A 22,256-nucleotide genomic window follows, 5' to 3' on the forward strand; every position below is an offset into this window, starting at 1 on the left:
TAATAAACCTGCCATTGTTTGCTTTTGTTTCTCTTTTGTAAGTCACTTTGGATAAAAGCGTCTGCTGTAATGAATGGAGGAAAAACTATTCATACATAGTTGTTAATTTGATCAGATATTCTCTAATGTCTTGAATGATTCTAAGATGGTCTTATATGACTGACAGCTGGGGGTGTGGCTATGTAAATGAGAAGCAGTGGAGGAAGAAGATATGCATTTGTTGAAGGTGTGGCTATGCAAATGAGCTTTCACAGTGCCATGAGATGCATGTGCTGGAGGTGTGGCTATGCAAATGAGCTTTCACAATGGCATGAGATGCATGTGTTGGAGGTGTGGCTATGCAAATGAGCTTTCACAATGGCATGAGATGCATGTGCTGGAGGTGTGGCTATGCAAATAAGCTTTCACAATGGCATGAGATGCATGTGCTGGAGGTGTGGCTATGCAAATGAACTTCATGGAGATGCAGACAGACAGTGGGTCATGTGCCTTCTTCCCCATCTCTCTCTCTCTCTCTCTCTCTCTCTTTCTCTTTCTCTCTCTCTCTCTCTCTCTCTCTCTCTCTCTCTCTCTCTCTCTCTCTCTCTCTCTTTCTCTCTAAACACTGACCGTTTGCTCTCCATCAGTAAAAATGGCAACAAACTCTGAAGTCATCTGCGATTCTGAGGTATGTCTGCAGTCTGTGCACTTGAATTTGTGTCTGTTGACTTTGCATTTACAGTGACGGAGGATCTTAGTAAAGAGTCTGAAATTGGGAATAACACGAGCTGTTTGCTGACCACAGCAACAGAAGCCGGCAGACGTGAATGTGAGGATGTTTGGGTTTGATTTCATTAGATGTGGATTTTAGTCCAATCTGGCAACTGATCAGCGTTTGTGTGAACTAAACTGCTTTTGTGGAAAATGCACGATTATCTGAATGATTTTATTGATGATCAGCTGATATGTTTTTATTTATTTATGCATTTATACTTGATGGCCAATATAAACATATTTCAATCCAAGTTACAAACATTATATTTAAATTGGTTAAATGTGCAAAAATATATTTACAAGCAGAAAAATGTACAGTTTCAAACATGAATGCACATTATTTTTGATATTTTTGCTTGGGTTTATGTTGTGTATTAATTTGATATTGTGCATCTGTTTGAGACTTTCACTGGAGACACACACACACACACACACACACACACACACACACACACACACACACACACAAAGAGCTCCGCTGTGCTGATTCACACAACAGCTCCATTGACACACTCAGCTGCTGTCACACACACACTCACACCTACAGCTCACTGCAAATATATCAGGCAGCACTCTTGCTGAAGTACAGGTTGTGTGAAGCACATCATACTGAACAGGTCGCTGCAGCCGTAGATGCTTCAGTAGTTTTCTTGGCCTGTCCGTGTGTGTGGAGGTCCGACTCACACCCCTTTCAGCCCGACTCTGACCTCCCAATGTGACCTGAAAGACAGTTCAGGTGGCTCTCACCCTAGATAGAAACCCGCCATCGAAACAATGTTAAATCAATGTTAATCTGTCAGTGTTAACTGCATTGAATCAACATCATGTTTGCACCTGCAATTAATGTTGAAAAGTTGAAATTTCATCCAAAAATCAATGCTAATGGCATTGAATCAGTGTTACAATGTGATGTTAGTTCAACATCATGCTTACACTCTCAGAAAATGAAACACAACAGCTACAACTGACTTGAAGCCACACAAGCTGAAATCAACTGAAGATAAAAAGAAGACAGTGCATATCTCAATCTCAGTTATTTTTGATAATTAACAGAGATTTAGATGTCGATGTTTTATTGTACCTTTTTGGTCACCATTTTGGTGATCAGTGTTTCCTTTTGTTGGGCAGTTTGACTCTTGGCTTATGTGAGTTTGTGGTCTTTGTAACAGAGTTTACCAAAACACATAGGCCTAATTTGGTGCAAAGAAAGCCAGAAACACAGCACATCAGGTGATATATAGTTTTACGCATCTTAAAGTAGAATAATTCAATAATCTTATCCCTGACCTAAATCTATTTGTTATTAATAGATGATATTTACCTACAATGCTGTCTTGCCACAGATCAGACATTCTGAATTTTGATTTTTAAAATACATTACAGGAAGTTACATTTTTTTAGACGCACACACACGAAGAATCAGCATATGAGTCTCAACAATAGTGACATACTTCATGCTGAAAAGAGTAACACTGATTCAGTGTCATTACCATTGATTTTTGGATGACGTTTCCACATTTTTTCAAAATTAATGCTCAAACATGATGTTGATTCTATGCAGAAACATTGAATGTTGAAACGTTAACATTGATCTAACATTGTTTTGGTGGTTCCTTGCTCTCTGGGATGCTATTGGCTGACATGAGGAAAAAGTCACAGTGTTGCATTCTTCAGGAGGTCAACTTCATTAAAGGGAAACACTCAGTTTCAGTCAATCTCATGTCAATCTTGAGTACCTATAGAGTAGTATAGCATCCTTCATATCTCCGAAAAGTCTTTAGTTTTGTCATATTTATAAAAGAAATATGGGCTGTACCGAGTCTTTCCGGAAAAAAACGAGCGCCTGGAGGCGTATCGAGTGGGCGGAGCTAAAGAATGACGCGCGCAAAGCGGAGACGTCCTTTAGCGTGGAAAAGAAAACGCTACCCTAAATAAACCATGGCTATCGATCAGATTCAGCTAATACAGATATGATCCAGAATCAGATCCGGAGGCTGAAATAAATTGAACAGGAGCAACAGCAGCAGCAGGACGTCCGTCTCTGTGGTATGGACTGTATTTAGTGGCCTGTCAACATTTGTGTATGTTTACTCGCAGTTTATGAGGACATGATTCGGTTTATGGACTATTGTATGCGACTAAACCTTAGCAGTAGCAAGCAAAACGGTTTTGCACGTCAGACTAGTGTAACGTTATACAGAGAACAACAATGGAGTAACCGTTAGTCAGACATTTGAATGACGAAGCACGCTTTGTGATAACGCTAGGTTGATATTTGGGTGGTTTTACAATAACGTTAAACAAACTGACACCTATAGTGGTCAGCTAAACAAATGTATTTAAACACACACCATAGATCGTATGCTCCATTGATAAATTAACTAACGTTATACACGATCGTGTCATTTACTGATGTTTACTTGCGCGACGATAGCCAACAGCATAGATATTTGAAGCAGATTTACTCACCGGCTGCTTCTAAAGCACGACCGTGAACCTTTATCGTCACCGCTCCGTCAAAAACACACTTCTTTGGTAAGTTAACTGTTGATTTTGTGAAGTCCTGACAGCAGTGACCATGGAGATCCACTTTTGCGACACGACTGAAGCGTGATGTGAAGCTTCCTGTCATTTCTGCGTTCAAATCTGTTCAAATGCAGCGCTGCCTTCCCAGAATGCTGTGCTGAAGCGTTGAAGTCGCTTGACGTCACCCATAGGAATAAAGTGGAGCGCGGCGTGGACTATAACGACAGAAGTGTTCACGGACGACTGGATCTGCAGCTGAGCGAGTGTTTATGGGCGTGCATGTCCTCTCTCGCTCTAGTCACGCGCGCGCGCACCCTACCGGGAGAAGAGCCCGTACGGCCCATACAAGGACCTTCCGCTCTATTAACGTCAAGCCGACCCATACTCGAAAAAAACTCTCCGAAACTTGTGAGAAACCGGAAGGAGTATTTTTAACACAGAAATACTCCATCAAACGTCCAACATTAGTTTTTGAAACTTTGTCTATGTTTAGGATGGGAATCCAAGTCTCACAGTGTAAAAAGCTCAGTATGCATGAAACAGCATTTCACCCCCACCCCCACCCCCCCTTTAAACTACCAGAAAATATTTAATCCGCAAAAACGTTCAAACAGCAGCTTGGACGCGGTGTGTAAGCCTGATCTTGATTGTTTGAGATGTGAGAGCAGGACTGTGTGTAGCACCTCCAGTGAGCTCGTGCTGAACTGCAGCTCTCAGACAATCACAGCAAACGGTGTGAACTTGCAGCTTAGTATTGTTGTGTTGCTCACTGTCTATCATTTATTAAACAGTTTAGCAATTAGCCGAACAATTTCAGCCTTGAACCTGTTTCCCTGTGGGCTGGTTCAGTAGCATTATTGTGGCGGTTTGTGTGTGATATCTGTGTGTGCCGTTCAGCTGGATTCACACTCTGTGAGATGAGCGGAGATGTTCATGCGTGGCTGAGGGGATCTGACCACAGTGACCTGACAGACAAGCGCCGGAATGACCTGTTTTCTGCACCTCTAATAAAATATACGTCTACTCTTTTATTCAGATGACACTTCACTTCATTTGCCTTTGAAACGGAAGCAAAAGAAAGGTTTTAAATCCTTGCTTGCCTGCATGTCTGTGACATTAGATCTCAGATCTCTTTAAACTTAAATGAGATCAAGACTGAAGTTATTGGTTTTGGGTTGCTAATCTAATTTAAGGTAGTGTATTAAACCATCTGTGGACAAAGATGGGTTGTATGTTATTCCTACTTTAAAGGAATAGTTCATCCAAAAAAAGAATATTCTGTCATAATTTACTTATCCTCTAGTTGTTCCAAACCTGAATTTATATCTTTCTTCGGCTGAACACGCAGATATTTTGAAGAATGTTGATATCCAGACAGATGATGGGACCCTGTGGACTTGCCAATTATCAACATTTTTCAAAATATCTTCTTTTGTGTTCGGCAGAAGAAAGGTATTTATCCATATTTGGAACAGCTTGAGGATGAGTAAATGATGATAACATTTTCATTTTTGAGCGAACTATCCCCAAACTATCACCAAACTTCCCATTTAAGTTTGACAAATAATTCAAATACAACAGTGGCTAAGTCTTGTCTTTCTTTTAAGGACTCTAGTTTTAAATTATTATTATTATAAAAACAATATATGCCTTATTGGAATGTATTGTTTTATATGTCTTTAAACCATTAAGTAGACTACAGATATTACTTACTAAATTTGGTAAAAATTGTTGGTAAATCTTTTTCTCAACTAGTTTAAAAGTTGTCAACTTAATAGAAAAAACTGCAAAATCATTATTTGACACAAAATACTTTCCGCTTTAATATTGCGGCACATTGTGGATTTCTACATGGTGTGAAAACCAAAAACTCTTCATAGCAGACTGCACAGACTTCTACAATCTTAAATCTGAATCTTTTGTTTCTTAGTCACAGAAATTAACTTCTGAAGGGGGTAGTGAGATCTGGGGCATGCTCTGAAATTCCTTAATCTTGGTCTTTAAATCGTTCTCAGCTGCGACTGAGTTCTGTTAAGACTTTAATACCGATTATAATCACACACTTGACTTTACCTCATGCCAGCGGCTGGCCTCTTACCACAGCCCAATTTTCACCATGAGTAAGAAGCTGAAGTGAGTAGTAATCAAATTCATAATTTACAATCATTCTAGAAACTTGTTTACTTGGTTCTACACATCAGGTTCAAGTTCATCAATGTAAATGAAACCAAAGGCCATTGCTTATCCTTTGGCTCATAAATGAACTCACTGCATGTGAATGACATTTAGATTTTTTTGTGAACTAGTCCTTTGAAATAAGACAGTGTGTGTGCAATCTCATAAAAGTGTTGTGCGTGATCTACTGACAGTGAGCAAATTAAAGCAGCCGGATCATTTCTATAATGGCCAACACAATCTCCCAAGAACAGCACAAATTATCATGTTTTAAGACATGTTTTTAGTTTTTTGTAGGTGGGTAAATAATGGCACAAACACCAGTAAACTGACGAGTGCAAATCTTCTAAATCACCTCACATGATTCATTTAAAGGGGTGGTGTCATGCGATTTGACTTTTTTAACTTTAGTTAGTGTGTAATGTTGCTGCTTGAGCATAAACAGTATCTGCAAAGTTACAGCGCTGAAAGTTCAATGCAAACGGAGATAACGTCTTTTAAAGTTACGGCAGTTTATTGCCTACAAAACCGGCCGGTTTGGACTACAACGAGCTTCTTCCTGGGCTGGTGTCATCATAAACCCTCGCTAGTCTGATGTGACTTCTGCCCGTAATGGTAAGGGGCGTGGCGTTTCCGGCAACCTGTGCTTGGCACTTCAGCCAATAAAAATACAGGAAACTACATTTGGCCATCTACACTCTAAAAATGGCTGGGTTAAAAACAACCCAATTGGCAACCCAGCGCTGGGTAAATATTGGACAGAACACATGCTGGGTTAAATTAACCCAGTGGCATTTTAACCCAGCAGGCTGGGCTGTTGAGAAAACCCAAAATGTAGTCAATTTTTTAACATTAATGGATTTGCTATTCTGGGTTATTCTTGCTGGGTTGTTCTTAAAAAAAATCTCCTGTGCATTGGCCTACTGTAAAACTAGACAATCATGAAAGAGCAAATGAAGAATGCATGTTTAGACTGTTAAAACAATCATTTTTATTGCTTGACAAATAGTACAATCCACAAATGTGTTAAAGTTGGCAACAATGACAACTACAAACCTAATATATTCTGTCAGTTTATTCACTTTTATATCGAACTTTTATTTTGACTGTGTTCTGTGTTCATGATATGACACGCGCCCCCGTCATTCACACAGAGACGCAAAACATGGAAGAGTAACGTTAATATTTAAATAGTATTTAATACACAGACACTGGTATATATTCGGCTACAGTCTGGAGCCCTGCGTGACGCGACCGAACGCAGCTGCGGGACCGAATATAGTCTACTTGTGAGTCGATGCTATATAGATACTATCGTCACATTTTGAACATTTCAGTATGTACTTGGTACCGAAGTACCGGTAATTCTGACATCCCTACATAAAACCATGTTTAATTCTCGTAAGGGGATCATGGTTCTGTGTAATCACAAACTGTATTAATCTATCGTCTCACATGCCTAACGTTACCTAAACTAACACGAGTCAGTTACATTGCATCGGATTCTGAGATAAAACTTTTGTCGTCTTAACGTCATGTAAGCTTAAGAATTGTTGCTGCGAAGAAAAAAAAAAACTGTAATTATTCTAATTAAAATGATTATTAATGAAAACATATGAACTTATCTTAAAACATCTGCAACCTTTTGCATTGTCCTTTCAAAATGACAGTTTGGGAGCGAATTTAAACGAATCAAGGCGGGAAGCACGTGAAACAACCAAGCGCTGGGTAGAATCAACCAAGCATTGCGATTGCGACCCAGCAGGTTTAACCCAACGACTGGAAATTTGAAACTACCCAATGGTGTTTAAAATGTGATCAAATAAACCAACAAAAATTACCCAACAGTCTTAACCCAGCATTTTGGGTTAAAAAATAACACAACATTATTTAGAGTGTAACCAATCTAAGACCATTGCGTTTTTTGGAGGGATGGGCTTCAGAAGCAGGAAGCAAACGAGCCGTTCAAAGGACAGTGGAGACAGCGGTGTGGAATAAAGGGAGAATAGAAGAAAAATATGGCGTTTAAAAAAAAGAAGTATTAAGATGTGTTATACTGCCCTCCATAAACACAACCAAGCCTAGAGAAATACCACGGAACCACCCCTTTAAAAACTCTCCTCCCATAAATGTTGCCTCTGAAAGGGAAACTCCTACAAATGCAAATGCAATAAAGTCAGTTGCAAAAATAACCCTGTCCACGCCTTTTCAGCGCTAATTTACTACTGTGTGTCTTTATTAAATCCTGGCAGTCGTTTGTAACGGCAAAAGAGAGTTTTCCCTGGCGTAAGCTGTTAGTAAATCTGGCCCATTGTTTCAAACAATTACAGAATTTGGAGAGTGTGTCTTTGTACATGGCTTGAGGAATTATAATCTCATCCTTCACGTTCTCAAAAATGAGCTCCCTGCGATAGGCACACACAAAAAATCCCATCATTCACTGCAAGGCATGTTATTGATCTGTGGAGCCCGCTAAATGAGCAGTTCCCCCAACATCAGAACATGAAGCACTGTGAAACTCATGAAGATGACCGCAGTGTGCTGTAGCAGCCGTGTGGATCTGGTGTCCTGGGTCAGGTTTAGTGCTGTGCGATGGCCTGTGTGTCGATAGCGCTGCGGTGGAGGCTGCTGCTGATTGGTGCCCTGGGGCCGCGGGGCAGCTCGATGCAGTGAAGGGCACCGCGTCCCTGGCTGTCAGGATATAAAAGCCTCGGCTGATGAGTGGCCCACCGGGTCTTGAGTGGGAAGGGGAATGAGGAGCTGGGTCCGACAAGGCAAGAAGTTTAGATTGTTTCATCCTGCCAGAGGCGTTTCAGGTGAGATTTGTGTGCGTGTTGGGATGAATGTGGAATACGGGCATCATTATCTTTTGGGCTCACTGTCCTTCATTTATTTGACTTTATTTCATTTGTGCTGGAGTGGATGTCTTATTCTGCTTAGTCTTTTCCACTAGAACAATCTGAGAACATATTTAATGAATAAGACGATGTTGCTGATGTTGCCAGCTCCGCGTTGTTTAAATATCAAACGCACTGGCTCATCTGTTCCCCCATGGGTGTGCTGGTCTGAAAACCAGGAGTGTTCAGGAGCATTGCTGGAGCGTTGATGTGTTGAGGAACTGAAAACCACTGACCATTGACCAACACAAACCTTTTTTTTTGTCATTAAACTAGCAAAAGTGGATTGGGACACGCTCTAAGTGCACCTGCGTCATGCGCTCAGATGTTTTTTTAGAACAGGGCCCATGATGACCAAACTCCAGCACATCTGTAACGTCTCAATAATATTAACTGTATGTCCAAGTAGGCTGAGCTAAAATGTTGATGTTAGACTTGAGACAAACTTAAGGAATAATGCTTTACCATGAAGACATTTCAGCATTTTCATTACCTTACATCACATCACATCACGGAAAGCTAGCGTTTTGGCATTATACTGCCCAGTTTGTTTCTGGAGGCCGTGCCTTCAGTATCGAGCAGTGATTTGAAATAGGCCAGTGAAGCCTGTGGTGATGGAGATTGAACATTGATCTCTGCAGCTCACGTGCGATGTAAAGCAGGTCACCGTCACCTAATCTGTGAAGCTCTTCATTAGTGCTGTTAGTCAAGTCAACCGTTACTATTGCTATTGTTTTAGCAGTATAGCATAATTATAAATCACTAGATTGATTTATAGGTTTATAATCTCTAGTCCCGCCTCTTAAAGCCATCAGACTGTGATGATCATCATAGTTACCCTCTACCAATACTCATTTTCATCACTAAAATTCAAAGGGCCGGCAACATTTTTTTTTCTTTCATTTTCTGTTTTTTTTTTTTTTATTATTGTTTGGCTTTAATTATTCATAATGACGCTGTCAATTAATGCTAGCATGTAGGTTTCCTCAGAATGTGTGCATTAGACATTTGACAGGTTGTTTCATTATTACTGGCATAAAACATTTGGTTAGGTGTGTGTTGGCAAATTCTGTTCAAACACCAACAAAATGTGATAATGTATTGGTATCATGTGATGGTTTTTGACTTTTTGCATATACGGTAGCATATTTAGTCCCTAGGACACACTGAAATGTCTCTGTCGTCCATGCTACATCTCTACCTGATGATCCTGAGAGTAGCTCCAGTGGCCAACAATGTTGCGCACCAGCATCTTCTGCTTTTATGTCCATTGGCTGCATCAATACCTGTTGCATTAATGTAATCGTTTCATCTTTTTCTTTTTCTTTCACCTCCCTCGCCATCCTTTCCACCAAACATTACTCCCATGTAACATTCATGCCCTTGTTCTCGGTCTGTACCCGCTGTGCACCTCCTCTCCTCCCCTGTCTCTTGTGGTTGGAGATGGCAGAGTGCTCAGTAGCTCCAGTAGCGATGGAGGACAGTGACCGTGAGACCGACTCGGCATCAGATGAGCAGGACTCTGTGCCAACGTCACCTGAGCCCAGGATGCATGAAGTGGAAAAGGTACTGGTGCATCTCTACAAGAGTTTTCCCCCCTCCTACTTTGTTGGGTCCGTTTGAGCTCTTACGGCTTAGGATGACCCCAGATGACTACCCTTAGATGTAGGCATTACATGAGGAGACGCTATAAAGGCAGTCCTGTTGTTGCCACATTTTGACCAGCCGTTCCTCCATCTCTGTTGCCCACTGGACACATACAGCTACTTGTTTTTTCCCAATCTCCGTCTCCTTGTAAACTTGTCTCTCATTGACTATTGTGGAAGTACTGATAATAGTCGTAATCATCCCGATTTAAAATCCTCAATATCACGTTTGATATTGATATTGTCAGATTAAAGGGTACATAACACACAGTTTCTGCCAGTCTCATGTTAAACTTGAGTACCTATAGAGTAGTATTGCATCCTTCATATCTCAGAAGAGTCTTTAGTTTTATCAGATTTATAAAAGACAGATACGCCGTACCGATTCTTTTCAAAAATAGCTGAGCTTGTGCAGGTGGGCAGTGGGCAGAGGTAAACACACACACACACGCACACACACACACACACACACACACACACACACACACACACACACACACACACACACACACACACACACACACACACACACACACACACACAATACACTATGGCATTATCCCTGTATATTCACTTGGTGAATTATTGGTGGTGTTCGAATTGTATGCACTTACACACCGATTACCAACAAAACACACACATTTGATGCAGTTTCACTCACTGCCTGCGGTTTCCACTCATGACTGGGAACAAACACACACACTTGCAGAACTATTACACTATTAAACACTATTTCCTTAACACGGGGTTATTTTGTAAGCTGAACAGTTATCTTTCCCACACAATCAGAAACACTCTTCTTTAGTGACATTGTTGATTTCATGGTCTAAAACACAATGCCAGTGCCACCAGTGGCTCCCGTAACCTGAACGCAGCTCAATGATGGACGTGCTCTTGCTCTCGCTCTGGTTGATGTCCGCACATGCATTATCGGGAGACCAGCCCATACAAGGAATTCCACCCTTTATGATGTCTAACAGGGAAATACTCTAAAAAACTTTCAGAAACGTGTTTTCAAATCCTGAAGGAGTGTATTTGGCACAGAAATACTGTTTTGTTTTTGAAACTTTGGCAATGTTAAGCATCAGAATCCATCTCTTTACCAGTGTAAATAAGTCAGAATGCATTAAATAGCATTAGACCCCAGATCAGATCAGACCCTTTAAGATTTGGTCTGTAAACACTTCACTTTACCAGATAATCCGGGGGCTAACATTGGAACTAAATGATGCCCTCTACGTTTTTTTTTTTAATCTGAATGTCAGGAGGGGCAAATTGGCCATAGATCCAGCTAAAACTCCAGTACTCTATTCTTGGCTTAAGACAGAAGTTATGTCAAACGACCAGTCAGATTAGGCCAATCGCAAATGCAGTTCTGTAGAGCCAGTTGTAATGAAGGTTATGCTGTAATAGCATGATGGCAAATAACGCTGTATTTATACCAGGGAGACCAGTGGGATACACAAAGATGCTTTGACTCTAATGGAGAAGAGGAGTACATCCGCCCAATCCACTGCAAACTCACACTTGGCTCTGAAATGCACCATCACATCAAGTCTTCAAGGGCAATGCAAATCTCACAGTTTTTTCTTGTTGCAATCGGAAACAAAACATATTACAGATGTCAAATGAGTTGCAAAAGCCATTTAATGTTGACTTTAAAATATTTTTCCTATTAGATGTGGCTTTGAACTCTTATATGGCACACATCAGTTTGGCAGTAGAGAAACCATGAAAATGAATTCAGTGAGAAGAACTGTCTGTCTGTCTAGTGTTTCCCTGCCTTCGACTCGAGACACTGGGAGCATCCCTGAGACCCTACGTAGGGCAAGCAGTTTGGAGAACGGATTCAGTAATAAATGTTATAGACGGACAGCAGGCAGGACTCATATAGGACATCTGTTCAGTTCAGTGTTTGTGTCTTCCAGGTTGTAGCAACAGATTGACCATATGACCATCAAATCATGCTCATGCCTGCATCTCAAACACAGATTCACTGCACCACAGTACATTATGTAGCTGGACAGAAACCTGAGAGGGTCACGTGCAGTCTTTAGTTTTGCATCACAGCCTTCTCTGAACAGGTTTCCCAAGATAACTAGGCCATTGTTAGAGTTTAATGACAGTAATGCAGTTAGATATGGTTGTCAGTCATGTTTGAGTGTTTAATAGTGTTCTGAACTCATTAAAGGTGGGGTAAGTGTTATTTCAATACTGTTTTACAAAACGGACTCGGGCTGAGTCTAATAACAAACTTATAGCCAATCAGTATGTAAGGGGCGTGTCTACTATTGACGGTGAGAAGAAGAGAGAGCTCAGTCAGTGCAGGTCATTATTCAAAACACACGAGTCACACAGGACAGACATTAGCTGAGAACTGTCCGGTTGTTAAGGCTGACGTCACGCGGCAGTGCTTCCGGGTCCAAACGCTCTGTCTTATACCACAAGAAAAACTACAAACGGTGCTAATATACACACACAATGTGGTGTAATACTACAAAAAAATTATAATAATAACCTTTTTCTCCATACCAAAATTCCAGATGGCCAGACAGTGATTGATCTTTTATAAATTGTTAAAATATTAATGTCTGTAACGCTGTGACCATAGAGAATGTTGTGTAGACTGTAAGTATTTAAAATGTTTAACTTTTTTTAATCTTTAATGTTTAATATGAAAAAATAGCGCTCTTAATGGGCGTCAATGGCATTCTCAAGTGAAACGAGTTGAGGCTTGGACCCAGAAATGGCGTTCCTTACGTCACGACTTAACAAGCGGATATATGCTGGCTTTTGCTTGACTGTGCTTGTGTGTCATGTTCACTTTTTTGCGATCGTATTGTGTCTTACTTCAGCGATGATAAAGACCCATTTCCACACCGTATGGGGCATCTAAATCTCCTCAATGTCTGTTTCAAGATCAGCTCACAAAATGTGTCTGACAAGTAAGATATTATACTCCTAATAAATGTTTGTTTCCTCTTTTCATGACCTTTATAACCCTCGTCCGGTCATAAATGTAATATGTTGTTAGCTGGACTGTCGCGCTTGTGTAGGCTACTTTCGAGTTGTCATGAGTACGTTTTTTGTTTTTGTGATGGAAGGGGTGACTTTTTCATTGAATATTCGACCTGGATTAGTAAAACAGATTCTGCTGTAGTTGTTGCCTGAGTTACATATGTGTGGGGCGGAGCTATCATAATAGGGGCGAGACTAGGAGTAGGGGCGTGTTTGTTTTGGTGATTGGAAATAACATCGGTTACCAGAAAGCACTTACCTCACCTTTAAGTTCACTCCTCAGAAGCTCATTAAAGAGCATAAACCAAGCCTTTCCCTTTGCTGATGTGTTCTTTAACGTTGGGATGTCTGCTCACGTGTCTCGTCAATCTGCTGTGGAGCGACTCAAATCTGGAGTGTGTCTGCACTCCTCTATAGGGGTGTGTGGAGCAGGAATCTTCACTCTTTACTTTCACAACAGCATTGATTCTGTCATGATCAATGCAGCAGCTCGTGTGCAGGGAGTATCAATGGCATCCGTGTTGTGTCTTGATGTCTTGCGTCTTGTGTTGACACTAACAGCAGTGGTGTAGACGTTTGCGCTCCAGTTTTACTACTCATTTACTACTAATGTCATTTTCTATACATAATGTCTTTCCAATCTTTTACCATGGTAACCTTCATTTCTGTCTAAATGTTTCACTGATGGAGATTCCATTTACTGCGTTATTCTCTAGTAAATGAGTGTTTACCATGGTAATATTTTGTAAGGACATGCACAGTGTTTTGTATCTAACCACTAAATGGTCTATTCTCTTTTTGCTTCTCTTCTCCTTGACCTTGACTTTCCCTATTAAACCGCTTCTGCACCCACCCATATGTTCTGGCCCGACCCCTAACTTGCCCAATCCCCTCCTGACCTCAGCACTTCCCTAAGGAAGACTCGGAAGACTCGGAGCTGGAGCACATCATGGGACATCACCCGCCCAGAGAGGGTCACCCATTCTCCCACCACGGGCCCCAAAAGGTTGATAGTGAGGGTGAGGCTCACAGCAGGCCTCACACCCCAGGAACACCCACCTTCCTGAGGCCTGCAGCGGCACCCAGGGGCCCCGGAGAGATAGACCAAGGGGCTCAGCGGGGCCATGTGGACTTTAGCCTGCCGTCTCCTATCAGCCCATCCAGGCCTAAAAGCCCCTGGGGTCGCTATGACCCCTATGACACTAATGAGGTAATGAATGCCGGGTAGAGAAGGTCTGATTTCCATCACGAGCGTCCGTGCACAAACACCTTGAAATATCATTCCCAGCAACTTCGAGAATGTACCATGGTATTCTTTAAAGTTTCTTGAATGGTAATCTTTCAGTACCGCGGGACTTATCAAAGTACGTTTTGTGAGGGATATCAGTAGCCCGGTTATCGCTCTTAGTTTTTGTTCTGAATTGGATGCATATTTTCATTCTTGAGATTGTGTTTCGTCTGTCACTTCCTTTTTGGAAGGATGGATTTACATTTTAATGGCATGTTTTTGAGCGAGTCCTGTTGGTGGTCTAGAGCATGTTTGTAAAAGATGATAATTAAAGGCGTGAAGCCCTTTTTGGGTTTATGACGCTCCACCCCACATTTACTTCAGTCCAAAGCCTGGCATGTGTGGTTTGCCTCCCAGAGAGAAACTCTCACAATGTCTGTCAGCTCCTTCTCTCTGTTATGATAATAAGAGATATCGCCTACAAACTGAGGGCGGACATTTCACTACGCTAAATTTGGCAATACTTGATTCTTGGGTCATCTCTCTATGAACTTGAGTCTTTGAGATTTTTTTTCACAAAATGAAAAAGATTTTGTTTATTTTAGTATTTTTATTTTATTTTTATTTAATCATATTAATATTATTTGTTCTCTCTCTCTCTCTCTCTCTCTCTCTCTCTCTCTCTCTCTCTCTCTCTCTCTCTCTCTCTCTCTCTCTCTCTCTCTCTCTCTCTCTCCCTCTCCTCTCTCTCTCTCTCTCTCTGTAGGACCAGGACAAGGAGTATGTGGGATTTGCTACTTTGCCAAATCAGGTTCACCGCAAATCTGTGAAGAAGGGCTTTGACTTCACTTTAATGGTAGCAGGTAATTTCAACTTCACATCTGTGAAAATTAGCTTCAAAACAAACTGTGTGAATAGTGTGTGTTCTCCTTTTTCTGCATATAAAAGGTATAGTTCACTCAAAAATATTTTAGTGAACCATCATGCTGTTCAAAAACGGACTGCTCTTTGAGGCTGTTGAGCTCAAAATGGCAAAAAAGCATCATAAAGTGTCATAACATTAGTCTGTATGACTCAAGCACTCTTATGGAGATATAATCTGATATTCACCGAATATCTCCCCCTCCACTCCATTCAGACATGTAGTCAGTTTGAAGGACAGTGACGAGACAAATCTGTGTATTGACTTCAAACTTGGTGCGGCACACGTTTGTTAGAAATGAAGACAAGATTTACGTTTTTTGGGGTGAACTGTTCCTTTACTATCAAGGGTGTCACTGATTGAAGTTTTTGTTCCTCACAGGAGAGTCAGGTTTAGGAAAGTCCACGCTGGTCAACAGTCTGTTCCTTACAGATCTCTACAAAGACCGAAAGCTGCTCAATGCTGAAGGTGAGTTCATCCCTCGCCGTTGTTTGCTGTGAGTGTTGCTGTATGTTCTGATGGCTGTTTTGTTGGCAGAGAGGATCACTCAGACGGTGGAGATCACCAAACACACAGTGGACATTGAGGAGAAGGGCGTCAAACTGAAGCTCACTATCGTGGACACACCAGGATTCGGGGATGCTGTCAATAACACTGAATGGTACATACATGGCGTCTTTGATTCTGCATACAGTAACATGATGCATGCTAATCTCATGATATTCACGTTCTATAAGGCCTCACACCGAATACTACAATGATATATAAATACTTGATGCTGACATTATCCCAGCAAGCAAAAAAATCTCACCGTCTCGGTTAACTATAGACCTGATATAGTCCGGCTATGAGTAACACGCTTCTTGCCGAAATAACCTTGTATTTGTTTGCATGTCATTTCTTACCAAAATAACTTTAGATGTATGATATTCCATCATGTAAGCAAAGTCAACAGTGATCACAAGGTGTTTGCTTTCATTTCTTCGACATGTTCATATTCTAGATCAGTGGTTCTAGATGACTAGTCTATTCTAAGGTTAGACATCTATAACATTTTCGCTGACAGCCTAAATTTTGCCTTGTTTTAGCCTAGACGTTTGGACTGTGTTTGGGCAGCTTTTAGATCTCCTTTAAATGCAAAAATGCTTGCTGGGACACCTAATTCACAAGTCACGTAAACATCACAATGTGTAAACGGTATGTTTTCAGCTGGAAGTCAGTGGCAGACTACATAGACCAACAGTTTGAGCAGTACTTCAGAGATGAGAGCGGACTGAACCGCAAGAACATTCAGGATAACCGAGTGCACTGCTGTCTCTACTTCATTTCACCCTTCGGTCACGGGTATGTGTGTCGTCAGATCTGATCAGCCCTTTGACTTCTTCATGCCTGTGTGGTGTAGTGGCTGAAGCTCAAGGCTGGTAGCTGCTATTCAAACTCAATAAGGCCAGCTATAGCTCATCTTACTCATCTCTATAGTATGTGTACTGTAAAGCATATGCTTTCATGCAAGACATAATCCATCTTATAATGCCTATTTCACTCACTTTAATGTGCTTTTATATGTCTTTTGTATTTGGAGAGCAACTAGATCAAGCTTGATGTTGGTCTGAAATACTAATTCCAGACTCATGACTTTTAAAGTCATACAGTATAAAGCAACAGTCCTACTTTAATGTCAGTCATGTGGCACAGTGTTCTGTCTCAGAGAGAGATATACCAGTTAAAAAGTAACCACAATGCATCTGTGCCCTCTGCTGGTCATGTCTGATCTGTGACAGGAAGGCAAGCCAAGTCAACATGTTGTTATTTTAGCTATTACACACATAAACACAGTTACTCCAGCACCAATGACAGAGAAATCAAACAGCTAGCAATAATTTGCTCATATACGTCTAGTTTGTGCTGTTGTGTGGTGATTATCGTCACTGTGTGTTTGCATCAGTTTAAGGCCTCTGGACGTGGAGTTCATGAAGGCTCTTCATGAGAAGGTCAACATTGTTCCTGTACTAGCTAAAGCTGACACACTCACGCCAATGGAGGTCAAGAAAAAGAAAATCAAGGCAAGTGTCCAAGTTGTCAAATGCTGTCACGCGTGTTGTTTGTGTATCAGCCGTGGGCTTATTTCAGTTTCAAACCCTTCCTGCTCCAGCAGATTCGAGAAGAGATCGAACAGTACGGAATAAAGATCTACCAGTTTCCAGACTGTGATTCAGATGAAGATGAGGACTTCAAACAGCAAGACCAAGAGCTCAAGGTTCGTGTCCTGAGCCAGTGAAAGAGAGAGAGAAAATGTGTGTGTGCTTTGCGGAGTATGCATAAGTCCAGTCAGTTCGTTCAACAAAAATAACTGTTAATAATAATAATAATAATAATACAATAATCAAAATAATAGTTTTGCTGCTGTTTCAGTTAAGCTGAGTTTTCTGCTGATTCTGAGTGACAGAATCTCAAAACAGAAAAAAACAGCCATATGCAGCATAATGAGCTATAAGCAGCAAAATATGGTCAAGTACCATCCAACACACGTTTCATTGCAGTCTTCAGTATTCAAACTTATTTCAACCCTTTTAGATTTGTTCATTCCAAACCTCAAATAAACTGAATAGGTAAAAACACACCCCTTATCATGTCTAAAAGGCTTATTTTATCGGAGGATTAAGGCCCCTTTTGTACCATTTGTGGAACGTGCCATCCCTAAAGCTTGATCTCCTCCTGTAGGACAGCATTCCCTTTGCCGTGATCGGCAGTAACACAGTAGTGGAAGCGAAAGGCAAGAGGGTTCGAGGACGTCTGTACCCCTGGGGAATCGTTGAAGGTATGATATCCAAGAACAAAAGAGTTTCCACTATGTCAGTGAAACATACAGGCGTTACAACATTATTTGATGATAATTTAATAGATTGGATATGTACTGTGTGTTTGTGTGTGTTTGCTGGACAGTGGAGAACCCAGCACACTGCGACTTTGTGAAGTTGAGGAACATGTTGGTACGAACGCACATGCAAGATCTGAAGGATGTGACCCGGGAAACCCACTACGAGAACTACAGAGCCCACTGCATCCAGAGTATGACCCGCATGGTGGTGAAAGAACGCAACCGCAAGTACGTGATTCAGGCTGAAGAAGCGGCGTTGTCACGCTGTATCAGCTTTTGTTTTGAACAACCGTGGCCCCAAAAAGTATTTAAAAACTTAAGTCACATATGATATCTACATTAAGACAAGAAGAGTCATTTTTACACACTGAATATAGCACCTTTCCACAGCTCAAAGTACATTTCAGGGAAAACAAAGATTCAATACAAAATACAACACACCAAGTCCATATGATCGAAAATACATTACAAATAGATATGTTTTTAACTGGTCCTAAAAGTAGACAGAGAAGAGGGTACAAAAACTTCAATAGCTTACAATGACTTCAGTCATTACTAGAGAGTTATCATGCTTTTCGTTTTCGTCAAATAACTAGTAATTCCTTCAGAAGGATGTAGTAATAATTCAGTCATTACTAGTGGGTTAGCATGATCTTCACTGTAGAAATCATTATATATTGTGTTTACTGTCATTAATTGTTCTTAGTAATCCACTGGGAGGAATGAAAAATAGTTATTGATTAGCTAATAGTGAATTACCTCATTCAACTGAGTGCTATTACTTACTAATATATTAATCAGAATTTCTTGTTTGTTAATAGCAGTTATGAATGTTAATATTGTGTTACTCATTTGCTCCTGCGTACTGAGAACTCTTAATAACAGGACAGCGGAGGAGGATTTGACATGAACCCCATCAATATCAAAGCACAGGTCTATTCTTATGGCTGGTGTAGTAGAGCCGGTCAACAATATTTCAGTTTTGTATTATTCAGTTTAAGAAATTTGAGGGACAGTCAGTGTTTGATATCCCCAATATATGCAGTAAGTAAATATGGAATACACGGCATATCAAAGGTGGTGGTGCATGGACGTAACGGTGTAAATAAAGTTCAAACTTACATGGCTATGTATGATGTCACCGAGAGCATGCATGTCGATGATTAAAAAAAAGTAATGGACCAAAAACTGAACCCTGAGGAGCACCATGTGTTAGAGGAGCAGAGGCGGATTTGTACCCTTATAGTGAGGATATCATAGTACCATAGTACAATACCTTTTGTTGTTGAGGCTTGAGGTGAGCCAGGGAAGATCTTAACCAATGATGCCAATTTCAGAAAGTCGAGGGAGGAGAATATCACAACATGGTCTCTTTGGAAAAACGTACCTTTGGCAATATTTTTGCAAAATACGTACCAATACGTACATATCACTGAAGTTTCCAACAGAAATTTCTTACACATTAATGATTACAGGGGATGATGATAGATCAATGACTTCAGTTTTCACGTGGCTCTTTGAACAATATTGTCCTTAATTATTTTATTTTTTTACAATTCTGTACTTGCAATGCTGAGAGCTTGGGTTTGAATCATGTGAAAGTCGAGTCACAGTTAAAGAGCTCAAAGACGAGTTCAAAACACAAGTTAAACTGGCATGGTTACGATTGCATTTTTTCATATTTGCTTTTGTTAACACTATTGGGTAGGATTAGGGTTTAGTGCCAACCACTGGAAATTTCAGTCCAGAACTGCAGTGATATGTACAAAAACCAGATTCATTTTCATCTGTTCCTGAAACGCACTTTTAGCGCCACTCACTGGACATTTCACTCTGAAACTGTCATGAAACGTGCAGGACACAATGTGTTTTTTGTTTTGCAAAAATTTTGCCACAGGCAGATTTTTCCAATGAGCCTGGGCTGGAATATCATCACAGGCAGTGTCAAACTCGGTCTTAGTTCAAGGAGAATTAGGATGTTTATAAACCTAGAATCGACAGACAGGAGGATGTCATTGACCACTGAATAAGAGCTGATTCTGTGCTGTGTGAAGGCCAGAATCCAGACCGGAACGGTTCAAAAACACCATTTGCAATTAGGTAAGATCATACTTTGGCTAATATTTTGGCTGTGAATGAAAAATTGGAGAATAATTTGTAATTGTTAATATTTAGATGATTCTAAGCCATATTTCTTATGGATGGCAGGTGCTAGGTTATATATGGAGAACACACATTTAAAGTAAAACAGTGGGTGAGGAGTCAAATAAAATTAGACTTCATAATTAGTTAAGGTGAAAGAGAGAATATTTTGAGTGAGCTGCCAATGACTCAATCTTTGGCAAAGGATTCAGGGATTGCTTTCAGTTTGTCTGTATAAAACTGAAGGAAGCCATTGACAAGCTCATGAGAGCCAGAGATAGCATGTTCTGGAGAGTTAGTGAACTTGTTTATCATAGTAAAAAGTGCTTTGGGTCTGCATGTAGAGTTCTTAATAGTGGAAGAGAGAAATAAGACGTGTGAAGCAGTGACAGTTCTGCGGTAATCAAGGAAACCCTCTGTTTATAGCAGAGAATGCAAAGCAAGTTCAGTTTTCATGTACAATATTTCAGGCAATGACTTTTAAAGTTCATAGCTCAGAGTTCGCAGTTGAACCAGGATTATGCATGAGTGGATGAAACCAGCCTAGTTTTAACAGCAGCACGCTTCTCAGGTCTTTGGGAAATAATATTATTATAGAGGCAACACATTTCTAATGGACAGTGAGATTATAGAAAGCCTGACAAAGTAGAGGCCCTTTGGAAACAGTAGTGGGTTCACTGAACTGATTTTACGGTAGGAAGGTATTTTTCCATACCTGATAGAAATTGTAAAACTGAAGCTTATAAACCAGTACCACAGATATTATGTAATAGTGAGTTGGAAAATGAACAATTCGTTGGAAGCATTCCAACACAAAAATACTGCGCAATGTAATGAATTCTTGCCTATGTATTAAAATCCCCAAGTATAATAACAGATAAAAATCTAGCACAGACAAAAAGAAAAGGCCCCGATAAACCCACAGCAAAGTTATTTTTCCTTCTTCATTAAGGTGTAAAAAGAACTTTGAAAATCCTTTGCTGCGTTATACTGTCAGTGAACATCCCAACACCATCCACACTGCTGAGAGCCACGTTTAGGTGGATATGTTAACATGTGCGGCACGCTTTCCTCTCAATAACAGAAAAAAACAAAACAAAAAACAATTGTGAGAAAACAGCAGTTCAGAAAGCATCTACTCATGGTGATGTGGATATGTTTGCATGAGCTCTGCAATTTGGCTCTCTAGTCAAGCAAACGTCTCGGTTACGTATGTAACCCTAGTTCCCTGAGGGAACGAGACGCTGCGTCGAAACGCTGTGAGAACGCCTCTGTTTAAATGCGTCGTGAAGCGCCTGTAGAACCATTCCATCGGAAAAAAGATCGATCGTCGGCGTGATGACGTCATCGACCGGAAGCTATAAAACGTCCGTGAAAACAAACAGGAACTAACTTCTGATAAAGCCTGAAGTAAGTGATCACGGACACGCCGGGAGTATGGCAAAGCGACGCAGCGTCTCGTTCCCTCAGGGAACTAGGGTTACATACGTAACCGAGACGTTCCCTTTCGGGGAACTCGAGCTGCGTCGAAACGCTGTGAGAACGCTTATACCCACATCGCCATAGGACCAAGTGTCTCGTATGTGTGAAGCCGAAGCGCACACGGTTACGAGAGTACCTGTGCCCCTACAGTAGATGCCAGGTCTAGTTCGTAGAACCTGACGAAAGTAGAAGGAGACGACCAACCGGCCGCGTTACAGATATCATGGAGGGAAGCCCCCGACAAAAGTGCTTTAGAAGCAGCCATACCCCTGGTTGAGTGCGCCCGGACAGCCAGTGGAGACGGCTGCCCGGTAGCTTCATAAGCAAGTGAAATGGCCTCGACCACCCACTTGCTCATCCTCTGCTTGGATACTGGGGCCCCCTTCTTAGGGGGTCCAAAGCAAACAAACAATTGTTCAGATTTTCTCCACAGGGCAGCTCTGTGGACATAGGTATCCAGTGCCCTCACAGGACACAGCAGATTTAATCTTTCCTGGTCTGACGTCATAAATGGAGGAGGACAGAAGGCTTGCAGAGTGATGGGGCCCCGTGGGCTCGTAGGAACCTTGGGGACATAACCCGGCCTGGG

At 41.1% G+C, this 22,256-nt stretch overlaps 1 protein-coding gene across 1 annotated transcript in view; it reads left to right on the forward strand.

Annotated features, from left to right (window-relative positions):
* The first annotated feature begins 605 nt into the window (after positions 1 to 605).
* The window catches only part of septin4b (septin 4b), a 34,302-nt gene continuing 12,651 nt past the window's right edge, over positions 606 to 22,256 (forward strand). Inside the window, exons 1-11 of the mRNA XM_067449978.1 lie at positions 606 to 667; positions 9,795 to 9,917; positions 13,920 to 14,225; positions 15,010 to 15,106; positions 15,547 to 15,633; positions 15,703 to 15,826; positions 16,375 to 16,509; positions 17,111 to 17,228; positions 17,321 to 17,422; positions 17,887 to 17,983; positions 18,109 to 18,271. Of these exons, the coding sequence (XP_067306079.1) occupies positions 632 to 667; positions 9,795 to 9,917; positions 13,920 to 14,225; positions 15,010 to 15,106; positions 15,547 to 15,633; positions 15,703 to 15,826; positions 16,375 to 16,509; positions 17,111 to 17,228; positions 17,321 to 17,422; positions 17,887 to 17,983; positions 18,109 to 18,271 (1,388 nt within the window). The 5' untranslated portion in view covers positions 606 to 631. The remainder of the gene's footprint in view (positions 668 to 9,794; positions 9,918 to 13,919; positions 14,226 to 15,009; positions 15,107 to 15,546; positions 15,634 to 15,702; positions 15,827 to 16,374; positions 16,510 to 17,110; positions 17,229 to 17,320; positions 17,423 to 17,886; positions 17,984 to 18,108; positions 18,272 to 22,256) is intronic.

The sequence above is a fragment of the Pseudorasbora parva genome, chromosome 8, assembly GCF_024679245.1.
Source record: "Pseudorasbora parva isolate DD20220531a chromosome 8, ASM2467924v1, whole genome shotgun sequence".
Classification (NCBI taxonomy): Eukaryota; Metazoa; Chordata; class Actinopteri; order Cypriniformes; family Gobionidae; genus Pseudorasbora; species Pseudorasbora parva.